General features: G+C 39.5%; 1 protein-coding gene across 1 annotated transcript in view; it reads left to right on the plus strand.

Moving 5' to 3' along the window:
- The window catches only part of LOC125256188 (inactive N-acetylated-alpha-linked acidic dipeptidase-like protein 2), a 386031-nt gene that overhangs the window by 347917 nt on the left and 19245 nt on the right, over positions 1-18869 (plus strand). The window contains 2 exon segments of the mRNA XM_048171943.1: positions 7968-8061; positions 17662-17860. Coding sequence (XP_048027900.1) covers positions 7968-8061; positions 17662-17860 — 293 coding nt within the window.

The following is an 18869-nucleotide window of genomic DNA, read 5'->3' on the forward strand; positions in this document are numbered from 1 at the left end:
AGGGATCATTATCGCTGTGACCGCTTCATCTTTCAGTTTAAAACAATCTGTAAATCCAGCGTAAATCCAGCGTAGAACTGGGCCTTGTTTATAAAACCATAAGCGCTGATCCTGAGGGCTCGAGCAGCCACGGAAAAACACAAGATATTCTCCATTCATTTTAACCAATATAAAAGTGATTGCAACTATCAGACACGACTTTATCCTTGTTTTGATAGTTAATTTAAGGCGGTTTTGATGGTTATTTTAATGACAAATATTGAGAGCACATCAATGTAATGCGTGAGCACAAATCTCTCAGCTCCACTTAACACTGGGTTCTTTGGGAAGCAAGGTTATCTTTCCCTCACAACCAAAAATAGCATGGGAATCCAACTCTTTAACAGTGTAAATAAGCCAGAATGCATGAAATAGCATTAGACCTCCCCTTTAACTGCTTTTGCTCTGAGATGCGCAGCAGACCCTCTAAAACCCTCTAAAACAGTAATAAGTCTGAATCAGAATTATTTTATTTCAAAATCAGTAAAGTAGGTTTCATTTGGACATTTGTGGACACTTTTACTCATGCAATAGACATTTTTTTCCTAAATACTGTCAATTCCTCCTGTTGTGTCTTTGTCGTTGCTGCGCTGTACATCCACTGTACATGCATGTGTATTTTCCCCTCAGTCAGCTTTCAAATCTTCCTCTAGTCTGTCAAATCTGACATGCAAATCCCACAGTACATGTGCACTTCCAAATCACGACATGCTTTAATACATGCGTTAATACTCGCCCCGCTAACAGACAACATGACATGGGAAACAAATACCCTTCAGTCTGGTGTTCAGATCAGACACAGGCCTGTCTCTGTGCTGTGAATCAGTGTTCAGCGATTCATCAGTCTGGCTGAGCCGCTCAAAGGGAGCCCTCTGCTGTCAATAACCCCCTGCCTCCAATGCACCCACCTGTCTCTAATGTACACAAATATATTCCCCTGCAAAGCTCTGCAGTACCAACATGTCCTGGAGCAAAAGGCAAGCCGAAGATTGAAAAACAAGTGTGCACACCCATGCACATATGTCCTCACTCACACACAAATACACATTGACACTCTTTGTAAATGCCACAAGAGATTACAGAGGACAAAAAGAGGTTCTAATGCTAAAAATAACACCTGAATTTAAAGAGGAAAATGCTGCTAAGTCTCATAAACCTGTTTGTTTATGAAAATTGGAGCATTTATGTGAGATTTTGAAATGGTTAGGATTTCTTTGGGTTTTGATTTCACAATGTAAACAGATGTTGTGTCTGCAGATTTAATAATGCAGTTCACACTGTCAGTTGTCAGATCACAGTTCTTTTCACACTGCACTACTATCTGGTGTAGCATTCAGTCGCTGCTGTGTGAACATTGCATGATGGATCAGCAACAGGGGGTTACATATTGCATGACTTTACAGTAGAAAGGATCAACGACAATGCTGTATAGTCTGCAAACTAAGTTTCACAACCAAACACGCGAGAAGTGATGAAGGTCAATGCAAGGAGACTGGAATTGTTACTAAAAAATGTTAGCCTGCAAGAATCTTGCTATCCGGTAATTTGCAGCGAAAAGGAGAAAAAAAAAAAAATATAGAGTAGGAAATGGTTGGGGAGACGCGGGTCTATAACTCCTCCCCGAACTTCCCGCTGCCCTGTGTCTTGCTTTTTATTGGCTGTAGGTCATCGCCCATGTCATTATTAGTCACATTTCACACTGCAGGATTTTGAATCGCAGTCAGGTCCAGATTTTTAGCACGCCAAATATCTAACGGGTGTCGGTGATGCATCTTCGATTCTCTCAGATCTCATCTTTGATAATTCACACTGCGTGATTGTCACTCGCATGAACGAGCACTGATTTGCCTCTGATTTTGGGCATTTGTCTGCGATTTCATAAAATCTGTCGTTGAGTGAAAATTGAGCCTAAAACCATACCCAATGTAACTGATCATTAAACACTAACATGTCTTTCCCTTTACTGACAAAAACAGATAAAATAGTATGTCCCCTAGCATGGCATCATCGCTGAAGGCCCTGATGATGCCCACAGAGCCTCTAAGAACATCTTCAGCACTAGTGGATAAAGCGTACACAGCAGCATTTCAGGCTGGCACATGTCTGGCACCATGTCTGTTCTACAGGCATACCAGGCAGACCTGCTGAGGAACCTGGATGAAGGCAAGGGGGTAGGGCCGGATGCTGTTTGAGAGCTGTGTCGGGCCACAGATTTGTCTCTCCGGGCCACTAGGGAGAACACCAGAGCTTTTGGGTGGCCTATGGCAGCCCTGGTGGCCACGGAGAGGTATCTCTGGCTAAATCTGTCTGAGATCAAGGAGAAAGACAGAGCCTTCCTGCTTGATGCTCCACACTCACCTCCTGGCCTCTTTGGTGACACTATAAACACGGTCGTCAAGAGGTTTCAGGAGGCCAAGAAACAGACAGCAGCATTTAAGCGCTACCTCCCTTGTCGTCCCCAGGCCTCTGGGGCTACTGGGCTTGAGCAGCCCCAGCCGTCAAGCTCCTCATACAGGGCGCAGCAAAAAGAGTGTCGTTTCCCATGCCCCTCCACAAAAATCATGGGGATCGGGACGACACTCTCAGTTGAAGCCTCCTATGCAGAAAACGGATCTAAGGACCGTTCTTCTCATGAAGAAGGCCTCAGCTGTGCGTCAAACTTCCAAGGGCAGCGGACACCTCTTTATAAGGTGCCCATGCCATTTCGGTGCCCTCAAGAGGCCGTTCTGCCAGCCCCGCCACCTTCGGTGCTTAGGAGAACAGCAGTTTCCAGCGAGCACCAGAGACCAGCCTCAAGAGGCTGGTTCCCTTAGTAGATCATCTGGCAGAGTGAAGGCTTCTGCCAAACTTATCTCAATGGGTCCTGCAGACTGTAGAAAAAGGTTACAGAATCCAGTTTGGCTCTCCCGTTGGTGACACATTTCCTGCAAGGCCTGCAGGTTGTACCAGAGTTCCAGCTTGGGACCTGGCTATTTTGCTAGAAAAATTATCCTCGGCTCTCTTCAAGCCCATCAGGACTGTTCCAGAAAAGTTTCTGACCTTAAAGACAGTGTGTCTTCTAGGCATAACATATCTTAAAAGAGTGGGAGACTTCCAGGCCTTATCATGTCCAGTACATGCCTTGAGTTTGCACCAGGGATGGTCAAGACATTCTTTAACCCAAAGCCGGGCTATGTGCCTAAGGTGCTGACCAATGTACCACAACCTATTGTCTTGCAAGCCTCCTGCCCTCCTCCCTTCAGAGATCAGGACATAAGGTTCAAAAAGCTGAACCTCATGTCCAGTGAGAGCGCTGAATACGTATGTCCACAGAGCTTCCCTGTAGAGGAAACCTGATCAGCTGTTTGTCTGCTTTAGATAGCCTAAGAAGGGGCTCCCTGCGGCCAAACAGTAATCAGAAAGTGGATAGTTGAGGATAATTCTCTTGCTTATGAGGTTTCTGGCCAGCCTTTGCCTTAGCTGTCAGAGCCCATTCTACAAGGAGTATGGCTCATTTTAATTAATTAAACTGTGTGATACTGTAAATTAATAATAAAAAGTTATCAAATTTAATTATTTTAAAATATAAGAAAAATTATATGGAAATGTGATTGTTGTTCATGTTGTTTTATTGCATGCTAAGACTGTACCTGCTTACAGCACATTTTGAAAGCCTCAGTTTGCTATCTCTCTCTCGTCACTTGTCGAAAGATAACAATTGATGTTGTAGATGATGAAATTCTGGAGTGAAACAGCATTAATTAGAACAAATATAGAATGTACTGTAGATGTGTTATATACAAAATATGTATGTTTCTTCTGTTGGAATCAGCTGAATTTGTGATAGTCCTCTTGCCTTCATGGCCTTTTTTATTTTGGTATTAGTTTTTGCCACCCAATAGAAAGAGAGAGCAAAAGAACTAAAGAGCAACTCCAGAAATGAGGCTATAAATAAAAATTCAGCTTTTGTGTTCAGGCACATTCTGCAGTGCTGATTAATACTCTCTCTGCTGAAATCAATGTTGGAATCTCTCAGTCTCTGATTGATTCCACATCACTCCAACTTACACTTTAGGGCTTTAATAAGAAACCAAAAAATATGTTTAGAAAAAAAATAAGAGAACAAGAAAACATATGATTTTGATGTATTGCAGTTATGGAAAATGTCAGGTGTTTCAGCATCAAGAGTTTGGCTTTAACATTGGTGGGAACACTTTTAAATCAATCAAAATCACACTATGCATTGTGCACTTCATTAAAACGTCTCAACAATATACTGAAGATAAATTCATAAAAATAATGATACAATCCCAGTCCTTGCTCTCGTCCGTCCGTTCATGGGGCCCTATAATACACCCGGCGCAATGCGACGCAAGGCGCAGCGCAAGTGTGTTTGCTAGTTTGCGTCCGGTGCCGTTCGCGTTTTCCCGTTCAGCGCCATGTCCTTAAATTAGTAAATGCATTTGCCCCGCTTAGTGCATCCATGGGCGTGCTGGTCTAAAAAAGAGGTGTGTTCAGGCGCATTGCCGGCGCATTGCTATTTTAAGGAGCTGAAAATAGACTGCGCCATAGACCAACTCAAACCTGGTCTAAAGTCTAAAGTCAATGGCGCAATATTTTTTTGTTAGAGTGCGTTGGTAGAAACTGCGCCTCTGGGCGCGTCCACAGTGCGCATTGACTTTGCTTATTACACACAGGGATGCGCATCACACAAACATGCCAAATATTAAAAACAAAAGGATTACAGTGTAAAAGAATATTATTGTGTAGGCTACATAAATATAAAAATGTAATGATGAATAGTCATTGCATGTATTAGAATTAGGCTACCTATTTTCAATTCAGCCTATTACTACTTATAATGATGAACGAAATTGGCTAATTAATTGAACAATCGTGCCAATACACACACATATATATTAACTGACTCATCGCGTGTACGCCATGTAAATAGCAATCCGCCATGGCGCGAGCGCATCTTGCTCTTAAAGGGAATGGGAGATGACACTCTGATTGGTTTATTGAATGTTACGCCCATTACTCATTAAGAGAATAGGGACAACCCATTTTAAAAATGCGCCCCCGCGCACGGACCGTTTTTCCGTCGTTAAAATAGCAAAAGTGGATTTGGACACGCCCTGAGTGCACCTGCGCCGTGCGCTTTACACTTTGCGTTTAGATCGTTAAAATAGGGCCCACGGTGTTCATGTAGGAGATGTGAGTTCAAGTCTGGCTCTCGATGTCTCAATGTTCCTTGTTTTTAAAAATGCTGTCTGTAAAGCAGCTTTCTGTGCACACACACACGGAATGTTATTTTATTGCTCAAAAAGTCTTAAATGGTCTTAGAATTGGAAGATGTGTGTCGGATGTTCGAATGTGTGTCAGATCTGCGTCATGTGATCCAGGTCTTAAAGGTGTGTCATTTATTTTTATCAAAGAACAACAACAAAAAAAGAAAATCACTCACTGCTCTTGACTGAATACATTTTGTAGCTTTATTAAAAATTAATCTATAATTAAATGTGTTACGTTTACACTGGCTCAAAAAAATCTGATCTTTTGCTCACATCTGAGAAAGATCGGAATTAGTTGCACACATGTAAACACAAAAATCCACACGAGATCCGATTTTTTCGCATCCGATCAGAGCCACTTCCAAATGTGGTTTTAAATCCGATACATATCCGATCTCTGGACGTGACCTACGTCTAAACTAGTGTTGTCAAAAGTACCGACTTCGGTACCTATCGGTACTGAAATTTTAAAAATGTGACGGATTCGTAAACATCTCTGATTGGCCATTGTGTTGACGCGCTCATCGGATATGCCTGTGATTGGCTACAATGATCAACGCGTGGGAGCATTTGAAAGTATACGAAAGTGTTTGAATTTGAAAGCGTTTTGAAAGTGGGAGCACGAGCGATTGAAAGCAGGTGTCTAACAGTGGACCGATCCGCGATAGACGCCTGCTTTCAAACGCTCCCGTGTGTATCTGTGTATGCGCATTGAAGCCTATCACAGACATCCGATGTGCAGTGAAAACAACGGCCAATCAGAGATGTTTACGAATCCACTCAACAGCGCTCAAAAGCGTCACATTTTTTAAATTTCAGTACCGACTAGGTACCGAAGTCGGTACTTTTGACAACACTAGTCTAAACACACATATCCGATTCCCATTGGAATTCCAAGCCACCACAAGGTAAGGGCGATACGTTTGCTCACAGAAAGGTAGCTTTAATGTTGATCAGATCTGTGCATTAAGACTTGCAGTGTAGATGCAGCCTTTGTGACTCGCATCTGTTTTCCCCATTACAGGGTGAACAGTACAAACCACATGGAATCTGATCTTTTCAATTCCGATTTGTGCCACTTCCAATAAGTGGTACTAAATCTGATACAGTTCAGATGTTTTGTAATGCGACCGCAGTGTGAACAGTCATATCGGAATTCATGAATTCATGTCACTCGAGATCAACATTCGTCACAATTCTGTGCTCATGGTAGTCTATTCAAAGATTTTACATACCCAATGTTATCAAGAAAGTTGCAAAAGGTAGTCATTAGAAGGGCAGTGTGGTCCATTTCCTCCAGATTATTACTGGCCTTCATTCATAGTACTTAGTACACAGTAAAAAAAAAAAAAAAAAAAGCCAAATGTTTAAAATATAGCATTTGTATGTTGTTTCTATATTTATTTGGAGATTCAGTGTGAAATTGTATCTATGTGGGTGCTTTTATTCTGTCATTTGGCCAAAATCTCATGCTAGTCAAGTGCAGTATTGACTATGACTCGACAACAAATGCTAGACTAAGACACTCTTCTACGCTCCTCAATTACATGAAACATTAGCCTATAGTGATGCTATAGTGAGTAAAGAAAACGCTTTACTTATTCAAAGTACCTGTTCTTTATTTATCCTCTGCTTGCAAACAAGCAGAGATGGTCCAAACTGCGTGTGGCACTTCATTCATGATAGAGGTAGGTGGAGTTACGAGGTTTTACAGACCGTTTGAAGATATCATTCCAAGGTTCCAAGGTTTTAGTCACAAGCTCTTTTTAATATTGGTTAAATATTTGCAAAACCCACAGACAGATGTAAAGGATGACCAAAAGTAATGATTCATGGAAAAAAAAAAAAAATGAAATATGGCGATTCAAGGTTTCTGCCCGACAGCAACAATTTAGTATTATACGAGAGCTGACCTATGTTAGTTGTATATTTTATCACAGCATGAGATAGTGATCTCGTGTCAGCAAACTCTTGCCCTGGGTCTGATTAGTTTAGGCAGGGTCATTGGTCAAACACTAAATGCTCCTTTGAGGTGTGCGTAACAGTGAACTTTTACAGGTCAAGATTTGGTCCGTCACGAAGAGGAAGATCACCCCCATATTGCCAGCCAGCAAAACTGTAGTTTTCACAAAGGTCAGGAGAGGTCAAGCAGAAGAAACACCATATGATAAAACCACAGTCGATACGTGTTCATGCTGTGCAGTTTCCCAGCCCACGTGTTAACCTCATGCAGAACATGAAGGGACATCAGGCGAATCCATAATGTTTGATCCATGGCCGCTGTGAATGCAGGAAAAGCTCAGTACAGGATCTTACCGTCTGCACAATTACAATCACCCATCAGATGCCAATGTGGAGTATCTGGGGCGGAAAAAAAACGGAATCCAACAAGGGAGTGAAAATCAATGGAAAGGCATCAGAAAGATAAGACTGCAATGCAACCAATAATTATAGTTCAGCACTGAAGGACTGGCAAATGCTCTTGTTATCTGAGCCTATTATAAAGATGCATTGGGAGCATTCATGGACAATTTCAACACTTAAAACATGACGTTTGCTGTAGTACAATCCAATGCTATTATTTTATTCAATGAACAAGGATCCAAACTGACTTAGCAGAATGTTGATGGACCTTTTTGTCTTTTGCTAATTTAGATAACAGCCGAGACCATCCTGCGACTTGCTACGGATCCTGTTCTTCCATTTTACCCTTTGGATATCGCTCTGGATGTTCAGAACAAACTTAAAGGTAAGAATGCACCTTTCATAAGTTATTTCACAATTAAAATGGTGTTCTGGCATCAATTTATAGCTGGCCAGGACTTTTCTGGAAGTTTGGTTTGAGGATGTAACTCAGCGTTACAGGCTGGGTCAGCTTTGTGTCACCGTTCACTCCTCCCATTAAGATGATTTATGGAGAGATCATCTGTTTGGATGGACATATCGATCCTTCATTCACAGTTTACATGGGTGTTGGAATAATGACCTTGATTTCTGCATTTGTTAAATACAAATTGGTGTGAATCATTTCTCAGCTTGACCCGGTGCTCAGATCAAATGGGATTATAAGCTTCAGACCTGATTGGCCATCAGTCTGGCACTTTTCACAAAAAAAGGTGTGAACTCTAGGTGTGGAATAAAAAGGGAGAACATGTGAGGAAAACACTTTCTACTTTCTACTTCATTAGAGCAAAAGAAACCCAGGGGTAGTAATGAGCTTTTGACAGGCTTTAATTTCCAAATGTTCTGTACATTTTCAAACACTTGCAGAACTGTATTTCAGATATTCAAATAACATTAAATTATTATACAGTGGCTCGCAGGTATGCCCGTTTTCCCTACTGCAGAGAGACATTCAAAGCGTCCCCTCTGAATCTGTTCTCTTTCGCCACTTTGTGTTTAAATATTCATGAACGCATAGAAGAGGACAGGTGAGAAATGTAATTGCCACATAATCTTGCCACATGAAGACAGACTTCAAAGCCCTTAATGCTGTACAGTATTGGTATTTCATCAGACACGCACCAAACACTTGTGTCCGATCTTTTGTTTTACTGTCTTGGCTGCAGTGGCATTGCATGCCTGAGAAAATCCCATATCATCCACAGATGTTTTGTGAAGTCATTTTCACTGTCACTCTTCTGAAAGGATAACATCCCAGATATTCTCGTTATTTTGCGTACTGGTGATTGGCACTCCCAGCTGTTTCCTGACAGATATAACTGTTCTGTTCAGTCTGTTCTGTGTAATTTGGAGTTTGAAGGAATGAAGTCAACTCCAAATGTCTCTTTTCAGGTAAATGCAGTGTTTATGCAGTAGATGCTGATCTATAAAGCTGTGATTGTTCAAGGGCACCAATTCAGTCAAGAAGCATAACTGGAATTCCCTGACTATAATAAATATTGCACTGTACCTTTCAAAAGTTTTGGGGTCAGTATATGTGTATTTTTCAAATTTATTTATTTATTTATTTATTTATTTTAAAGAAATTGGTACTTTTATTTAGCAGGAATGCATTAAAGTGCACTCTAAAAAATGCTGGGTTAAAAACATCCCCAAGTTGGGTTAAAAATTGGACAAACCCAGCAATTGGGTTGTTTTAACCCAGCGGTAGGGTTAAATGTTTGCCCAACCTGCTGGGTAGTTTTATTTAACTCAACTATTGTTTAAAAATTACTGTATTGCTTAATTAAAATTAACCCAAAGTATGTTGGAAATGAACATTTATTAATGTTCAATGAATAATTATTAAACAATAAACATTTATTAAATTGCTTATTAATAAATGTTCACCTTTTGACTATTATTGTTGCCTCTAATTGCATCTGGTTTTTAATTTAAAAAATAAACCAGCTATTTTGGGTTCATCTTAAGCCAGCCATATAGTAATTTTTAAACAATAGTTGGTATAAAACTGCCCAGCAAGTTGGGCAAACATTTAACCCAACCGCTGGGTTAAAACAACCCAATCGCTGGGTTTGTCCATTTTCAACCCAACTTGGGTTGTTTTTAACCCAGCATTTTTTTAAAGTGTGACAGTAGAGACATGATAATATTACATAAGTTTTTTTTTTATATTTTAAATAAGTGCTGTTCTTTTGAACTTAACTTATATTAATTAGCACAATTTTTTTCAACATTGATAATAAGACAAAAAAAAAGTTTTTCAAGAACCAAATCAGCATATTATAATGATTTCTGAAGGATCATGTGACTCTGAAGACTGGAGTAATGATGCTGAAAATTCAGCTTTGCCATCACGGTAATAAATTACTTTTTTAAAATACAGTTATTATAAATTGTAAAAATATTTCACAAAATTACTGTTTTTACTGTATTTTTTATAAAAATAAATGCAGCGTTGGTGAGGATAAGAGACATTACAAAAACATTACAAAATGTAATGACCCCAAACAACAAAACATTTAAACGATTAAAGTCTTATATTTCAGCTTCTTCCATGCATCCTGGTCTGGACAGTTGATTAAATATTATTATTAAATAATGATGATGATGATGATGATGATGATGATGATGATGATGATGTTTCCCTAAGTAATTTGAAGTATGTAAGCATTTAGATCAAGGTCTTACAGATCAAAAGAAACAAATTTGGCACAGAATGTGTCCGAACTTTTGATTTGTAGTGTACACTAGTGTGTAGAGACTGGGGCAAGTAAATGAAGGATGCTTTGCAGTTGGGACATTCTTTCTGTCCTCATGCTGTGTTATGGTAGGAGTTTCAGAGGAACATAAAAATGCAGTATTCGTGAGGAATAATGAATCAAGTGAGATCAAAGAGTCATGGCTAATTGAAACCTTTGAGATCTTTTGTTCCCTTCAGATTCAGACAGCTCATTGATGTTCAGATGTTTTTAGAGTGACTCAGCAGAGTGAAGAATGAAGACTGCCAGACATCTGAAATCATACAGTTACTTGCTCACTGCAAGATAAAATTGATAAGGCTGTTATTGGTGAAGGGAGGCTACTTTAAAATGTAGTTGCCACTACAAAGTTAAGCTATTCTCTTTTAAAAAGGTAGTTCACTACAAAACAAGCTACTAACAAAAAGTGGGAAGGCTCATGAGGGAATGGCGATTATGGCCTGACAGGAAGCGCTCGTCCAGCCTGCCAGGATTGACTTCTCGTTTCTTACGCTTCCAAGCCAGATACAATCTGGTTGTGGCACGGGCCATGACGTCCACCAGTTCCCCTTATGCGGGGCCGGCAGGCTGAGAGTACACATATGTACATCTTCGGCCTCTTAAACCACATCCGCCTCTTCCTGGCTGGATGGCTAAAGACAGCACATCCTGATCCAGAAGATGGCTCAAGTCCACGACTGAGAGCCATACTTCTCTCAAACTCCTCAGCCAGCTCAACCTGTGATCCCCACAACTTGAGCCTTTGTCGTGCCTCGGCAACAGCAAGGCCCGAGCTGCGAGGCACAGATGCCTCTCCTGCATCACTTGAGAATAAGGACACGGAACAGAGCTTTGACATTGTGAACTTCTCACAATGGGCGCATTCAGCTCCTTACCTAAGCATTGAATGCACAGGTTGTGTGTGTCCTTGAGTGTCAGAAACCTGGGACACGGAGGCACATACTTCTTGAATTGCTTGCTAGGATTCTTCACTATGCGCTAGCTAAACAAACGACTCCTGAATGACTTGTATCACAGGTGCCAACTTATACTTCTGTGTACTCCTCTAATTACGTCACGGACTGTCGCCAGCCAATAAAATTGGAGTGTGTTCACACATGCTTCAGACACCGGTGTAATGACTGAGACAAATCAGACACAGTTATTTGTTAGTTAACCAACAGTTTTAAGCTCACTCTGGGGTCTGGCTTCCATCCCCTGAAAAGTTCTCAGTTACAAGTTTTATTGCACCAAAGAATGCCGCATGGAGAGCAGAAGAAGAGACACACAAAAACGTGCATCTTTCCTGCATTATCCACACATAACACAGACTCTCTTGCATTAATGTATAGACAGACTATTTTCTATAAATTAACATGCACATTCCCAGGAAATGGTATCCATTATTACTGTTGTGGTATTGCAGTCATTGTATTTACATGTTTTATGATTTTTAAGTTTTATGACATTTAAGGTAACTTCAATTATGCCATGTTTAGTGTCTATGCGTTCGTATCGAGAAGATTTAAATACTTGTGTATGCGGTATGTTCATACCTGTGCAACACATTAGTATTACAGTAATCTTTAATAGTTCTTCTTCAAAAACTCTGCCAGTTAATCTGCCTAGTCGTAAAAGCCCCGACAAGGGGGTATGTTGTCACCCGGAAATACAACACCTTCATTGGCTACATCAACCTTAAGAGGTTGGACTTTGACCAGAGGTTAAAAGCTAGAGAACAATGCCACTCCCTCTCTTTCCTTGCATCTTGGACGACTGAACAGAACCCTCTTTACCGCAGGCCTCTCCAGGCCAAGGCCTGTAGGCTTAGGCCTGCCGCCTCGGCCTACAACCCAGCCATGTGCTCATCATCCAACATAGGAAAGACTGGCAATAACTTCGGACTGAATCATCAAGACTCCTCAGCCAGCAGATCCGATGCTCCTCAGCCTAAAGGCATCTTGCAAGTATCGTACATTTGAACACTAAACAGCGATTTAGTATTGATGTGTAAAACTTACCTTTGTCAGCAAAGGTGCTGTTATAACTGAAGAAACTGTTGATTCTTTTCCAGATTGCCTTTGACTTTTTCCTATAGTTCTATCAATAGTTCCACTTCCGGTTCAACTCATTGCTCATTCTTACCTACGTATGTGTGTGACCTTCGTTGTATGTTATGTGTTTGTTAGTTTAGTTATGTGTTTGTGAGTTAGTTAATAAAGATTGTGCACAATACACGTTTGGTTCTGACTCTGTCTGCTAATAAATTGCCTCTTAAGTGATTTACAGGTGCTGGTCATATAATTAGAATATCATCAAAAAGTTGATTTATTTCACTAATTCCATTCAAAAAGTGAAACTTGTATATTATATTTATTCATTACACACAGACTGATATATTTTAAATGTTTATTTCTTTTAGAAAATTAGAATATTACTTAAGACCAATACAAAGAAACGATTTTTAGAAATATAGGCCAACTGAAAAGTATGAACATGAAAAGTATGAGCATGGACAGCACTCAATACTTAGTTAGGGCTCCTTTTACCTGAATTACTGCAGCAATGCGGCGTGGCATGGGGTCGATCAGTCTGTGGCACTGCTCAGGTGTTATGAGAGCCCAGGTTGTTCTGATAGTGGCCTTCAGCTCTTCTGCATTGTTGGGTCTGGCATATCACATCTTCCTCTTCACAATACCCCATAGATTTTCTATGGGGTTAAGGTCAGGCGAGTTTGCTGGCCAATTAAGAACAGGGATACCATGGTCCTTAAACCAGGTACTGGTAGCTTTGGCACTGTGTGCAGGTGCCAAGTCCTGTTGGAAAATTAAATCTGCATCTCCATAAAGTTGGTCAGCAGCAGGAAGCATGAAGTGCTCTAAAACTTCCTCGTATACGGCTGCGTTGACCTTTGACCTCAGAAAACACAGTGGACCAACACCAGCAGATGACATGGCACCCCAAACCATCACTGACTGTGGAAACTTTACACTGGACCTCAAGCAACGTGGATTGTGTGCCTCTCCTCTCTTCCTCCAGACTCTGGGACCCTGATTTCCAAAGGAAATTCAAAATTTACATTCATCAGAGAACATAACTTTGGACCACTCAGAAACAGTCCAGTCTTTTTTGTCTTTAGCCCAGGTGAGACACTTCTGACGCTGTCTGTTGTTCAAGAGTGGACATGCTGGACAGCTGAAACCCATGTCTTGCATACGTCTGTGCGTAGTGGTTCTTGAAGCACTTACTCCAGCTGCAGTCCACTCTTTGTGAATCTCCCCCACATTTTTGAATGGGTTTTGTTTCACAATCCTCTCCAGGGTGCAGTTATCCCTATTGCTTGTACACTTTTTTCTACCACATCTTTTCCTTCCCTTTGCCTGTCTATTAATGTGCTTGGACACAGAGCTCTGTGAACAGCCAGCCTCTTTTGCAATGACCTTTTGTGTCTTGCCCTCCTTGTGCAAGGTGTCAATGGTCATCTTTTGGACAACTGTCAAGTCAGTAGTCTTCCCCATGATTGTGTGGCCTACAGAACTAGACTGAGAGACCATTTAAAGGCCTTTGCAGGTGTTTTGAGTTAATTAGCTGATTAGAGTGTGGCACCAGGTGTCTTCAATATTGAACCTTTTCACAATATTCTAATTTTCTGAGATACTGAATTTGGGATTTTCCTTAATTGTCAGTTATAATCATCAAAATTAAAAGAAATAAACATTTGAAATATATCAGTCTGTGTGTAATGAATAAATATAATATACTGTAATATATAAAAGTTTCACTTTTTGAATGGAATTAGTGAAATAAATCAACTTTTTGATGATATTCTAATTATATGACCAGCACCTGTAGATCCTGACTACGTGCGCTGAGTAGTACGGTACAATAAGAATGTTATTTTTCCATAACCTGGAAATTAACACTTCTTAGAATTAATAAACAATCAACACTGAGTGTTCACTGAACGAACAGGTTAATTGATTGTAATATTAATCTTAATGTAGCTACATCCAGTTAAGCTGATTAACGGATTTACACATTCATAATTAATCATAATTAATAATCATAATGAGTTATGAATAATTATTAATATTTCCCCTTTGAGTTAATTCGCTACACCGGTTACGCTGATGGCGTCCCCATAGCATTGATCCAAGACGCGGTGTTGAGTTCCACTTCGAAAAGGAAACATTAAACACCTTACTGGGTTCAATAAGATTTAAGTATGTTTTAATATTTTAAGGTTTAAGATAAATATTTTTAGAGATGTTGCTTCAGTTAGCTGATAGCCTGTTGTACTTTAGCCATATGATGCACAGTAAAATCCTTTCTGAAAAATAATTAATCTCCTGTAAGACACTGCTTTTTAGCCACACAAGGCCAAACAGATGTTTTTGGGGTATTGCATCAAGTCTCACACTGTTTTAAGCTTTTGCCACAAGCATTGCATTTTTTAAAACAGCATGTCAATACATAGCCCATCTTTTTAAAAAGATCTTGAGACCCCTGCAATCAAATGCATTCCTTTGAGCTCTGTCAAGCTGTTTGTAAATGCCACCATAAAAACATATGCACACACACACACATACAGTACTGTGCAAAATTTTAGGCACGTTAGTATTTTCACAGAAACACACACACACAAAAAAAGGTAGTAATTTATGTCTTTTGCTGTAGTGTGTCAATAGGAAATATCAGTTTACATTTCCAAACATTAATTTTGCCATTAATAGTAATAATCCAAGAAGAGAAGCACCAGCATAATTTTACAATAAAAATTTGGCTTTATTAAAAAAAAAAAAAAAACTGCTCTTTTTAAATGTACTGAAGTGTGTTAAGAAATATTCATGAAGTGTACCAAGTGGTCTTTTCATTTCATTGATATTACATTATCTGCAAGTACATTTTTAAATAAACTTTTAAAATTTGAAGTACACAAGTGCGCAGTCAATACAGTTATTTTTTTTAAAACGGTAGGCTTATTAGAGTACCACACGGTTAGCTTAGCAACATACAAATGTGAAACTATTACCTCAAAATTCTCAAGCACTATTTTTTTGGTGCGCTGCCTATGTTTAAGTAGAATGGCTTCCCATAAATAAATACATTTTTGTAACCAGTAAATTTCAGATTTCATTGAAAGTGTCTTCTGTGTGAAACAATCTTAAACTTTGCGACACGATGAACTAGCCTGTTTAAATGCACGCCCACCTGTCACAGCCCTGGCATTATCTTCGAGAGGATGTAGAGTTCTTAACAGCTCCAGCTCAACACATGATTAATGCATGCTTGAGTAAGCAAGTTGAAAGACTGAGCAGAAGCATGTCAGAATTTTTTGATGTATTCTTTTAAATTCAACTCCCTTAAACTGAGGATTAGTTTAACCTACAATAGAGGAGTTAGAAGTCATGCTATACTGACAGTAAACTATATATTTGCCATCACATCACATTATTAGACATACCTTGTGAAATGAATTAATATGCATGGCTTTGACTTATTTGTTAGCTTTTGATTCCGGGCAGATGGAGGTATGGTAGGAAGTGCATCTTTATTTAGCCCAAAGATTTGCTGTTAAATACTAGACTGTTTCATTTGGAGGGCCAGTGCTCAGCTGGAGTTTTAAGGGTTGCACTTAAGCTGTCAAAACAGTTGCTGCTAACTACAAGTGAAATCAAGTAGAAAGCCGAGGGGTGTGTCTGAGACGATTAGGTTTATGAGGATGAAGTGAAATTGGATAAAAGCTGCTTTGAGTGATGGGTAGGTGTGGTTAACAGCTGCAATGCATTAAGCCCAATTTGGCCATCCATGTTATTGTACCTTAAAACGACTAAAATTATGATGTTCAATGCCTGGAGCAATTGTCAAACTTTTATGAATGCATTAAATAATTCCAAAGTTACAAAGACTTTTACATTGTTCCAAAATTTCTAATAAAAAAATGCTGCTCTTTTGAACTTTCATCAAAAATCCATGACACAAAAATTGTAATGGTAATTCAATAAATTACATTTTGAAATATATTCAAATAGAAAAGAGATAATTTAAATTGTAAAAATATTTCACAGTATTACTTATACCAAAAGTTTTAACTAGTAATTCACTTATTGTGCAACTGAATGCACAAAATATACTATATATAAAGTGTGAAAACAGAGAGAGCTGATATTGACAGAGACAAAAAAACATCACTATACTATATATAACACTATATTAAAGGCACAGCTAAATGACATTTATTATATAAAGGCACAATATGTGAGATTTTTGGATTAAAATATCTAAAAAACCACTAAATGTTACAAATGTTGTTGACTTGTGTACTTACATTATTCCAAATGTTTCCAAAAATGTTTAAATCCACAGAAATCAGCTATTTTAACCAGTGTAATGTCCAGTGTTATTGGAGGAGAGAATGTACAACCTAAATCCCGGAGCACAACAAGCCAATGCCAACGAACTAGTGGCAAAGAAAGCAGACTGCGGGGTTGGCTCATGTTGGCAGCGTCTGGGTCCAAAGTTTCCCTGACACACCAAACCGATGCTTGACACCCGACGGCCAAGTAGCACGTCCATTCTATGCCTGCGTAAGAAAAAATGCCTTTCCGTACAAGTAGGTTAAAGCAGCCAATCAGAATGATCAGATGCCCAGACTGACCGACGAGCTCCGACGCCGATTCAACATGTCGAATCAGCCGAAAAAAAGCAGACGAGGACCAACTTCAGCCAAAGGTGCGGAACACACTGAGAAAACTTAATCGGCCAACGAACAAAAACTGCCCGGCGGCCGACCGTTGGCTTGGTGTGTTCCAGGATTAACCCTACCCACAACTCTATCTTTCCTCTCCATTCGAAATCCAGAAAGGTGGAGAGCTCTATCCTTCCACCCCACTGGACATCCAGAGAGGTGGAGCTGGCTGTCATAGACACTGCAGTTAGTACCACTTGTGCAAATTCCCGAAGGACTGGCCGAGATGAAGCTGTTCTCTGTGGGTACATGAGCGCTGAACAGTCGCTGACGGCCTGGAGCTCATATCTCGGAAAGCGTCTAAACAAATTTTCAAATAGGGCTATTTTTACATATAAATCACATATCTGAGGACTAAGCAACTATATTCTCGCTTAAAAAATTTACATTACAAAATAACAGTAGTATCTATAAAATCTATATATATATATATCATTCATATGTCTTATATTTTTAGATGACCCACTGAGTCGGCCGGACCTGCTGAACATGGCTGCATCTTTGAGGGACAACTTAACCTTCTTCCAATCTGAGGTCATGCGTCCTGCCAATGACCCCAAGGAGAGAGATCCAGCCCATGTACGCATGCTCAATGACGTCCTGCGAGATCTGGAAAAAAGCTTCCTTATCCCGAACCCTTTACCAGGCTTTTACAGGTAACTGTTTTACACCTGTGGCTTACAAGATCACAAACGTGTAAAACAGCATTGTTGCTAAAAGTTTAATGAATCCATACATTTTTACAACATGAAGTCTTTCAGGCGAACCATAATATATTCATAAACACAGCCCTTAAGTTTCAAAGGAAGTGAAAAGTGGTGAAACATTTGGAGGAACCTTTGATATACCTGAAAACAGAGAGATATCAATTATTGAGTGTTTGAGGGTGAATGAAAGCGGAATAAAGTTTCTCGTTAGAAGAGATAAGAAAATGGTACGTGCTAAACCTGCCAATTAAGTGTCACATTACTTATCACATAAGAAAAGAAAGCATCAAATATTGCACAAATACCTTTTTTCAGAGGACTGATTATCCAACTTTTTCCCCACACAGGTTTACCAAAAAAGTTTGTCATAACAAACTTTGTGTTTGTTGATCATTATTTAAAGGCATCTTTTAGAATGCAAAACATAATATAAAGTTTAACAGGAGTCCCCGCCCCCCATCTTCAAAAGCCAAATGCATATGCATAAGCAGATATCCATTGCTTTGCTTTGAGAAGTTGTTTGCATTCAGAGGAGGAACAAAAAAATGAGCTGTTACGTTGGACAATACCACTTCTCACAGTGGACCAGCAATCTGTGCAATCAAAGGCAGATGTCACGTCTGTGCTTTTTTGTTGCTGATGAAATGAAATGCATTTACGGAGAGAAATTGTGATGAAACAGTATAGTATTCTAATTAATCAATATTCTATTAATCTAGTATTCTAATTACTATTCCCTCAAAATCTGCCATTATTACAAGATGACATACATGATATATGATATGACAGTTAATTTTAGAATTTAGAACAAATTGGCCTGGTTTTTGGCTGAAGGCTCTAAACCAATGAGTGCTAAGCTACGTTGTCGGTTTGAGTACAGTAGGGATGTGCCTGAAGCCAAATACGTTATTCAGAAAGGCACGGATAATGGCTTCAAAACGAATATCAAATTCAGTCA

This window comes from Megalobrama amblycephala, linkage group LG21 (genome assembly GCF_018812025.1).
Source record: "Megalobrama amblycephala isolate DHTTF-2021 linkage group LG21, ASM1881202v1, whole genome shotgun sequence".
NCBI lineage: Eukaryota > Metazoa > Chordata > Actinopteri > Cypriniformes > Xenocyprididae > Megalobrama > Megalobrama amblycephala.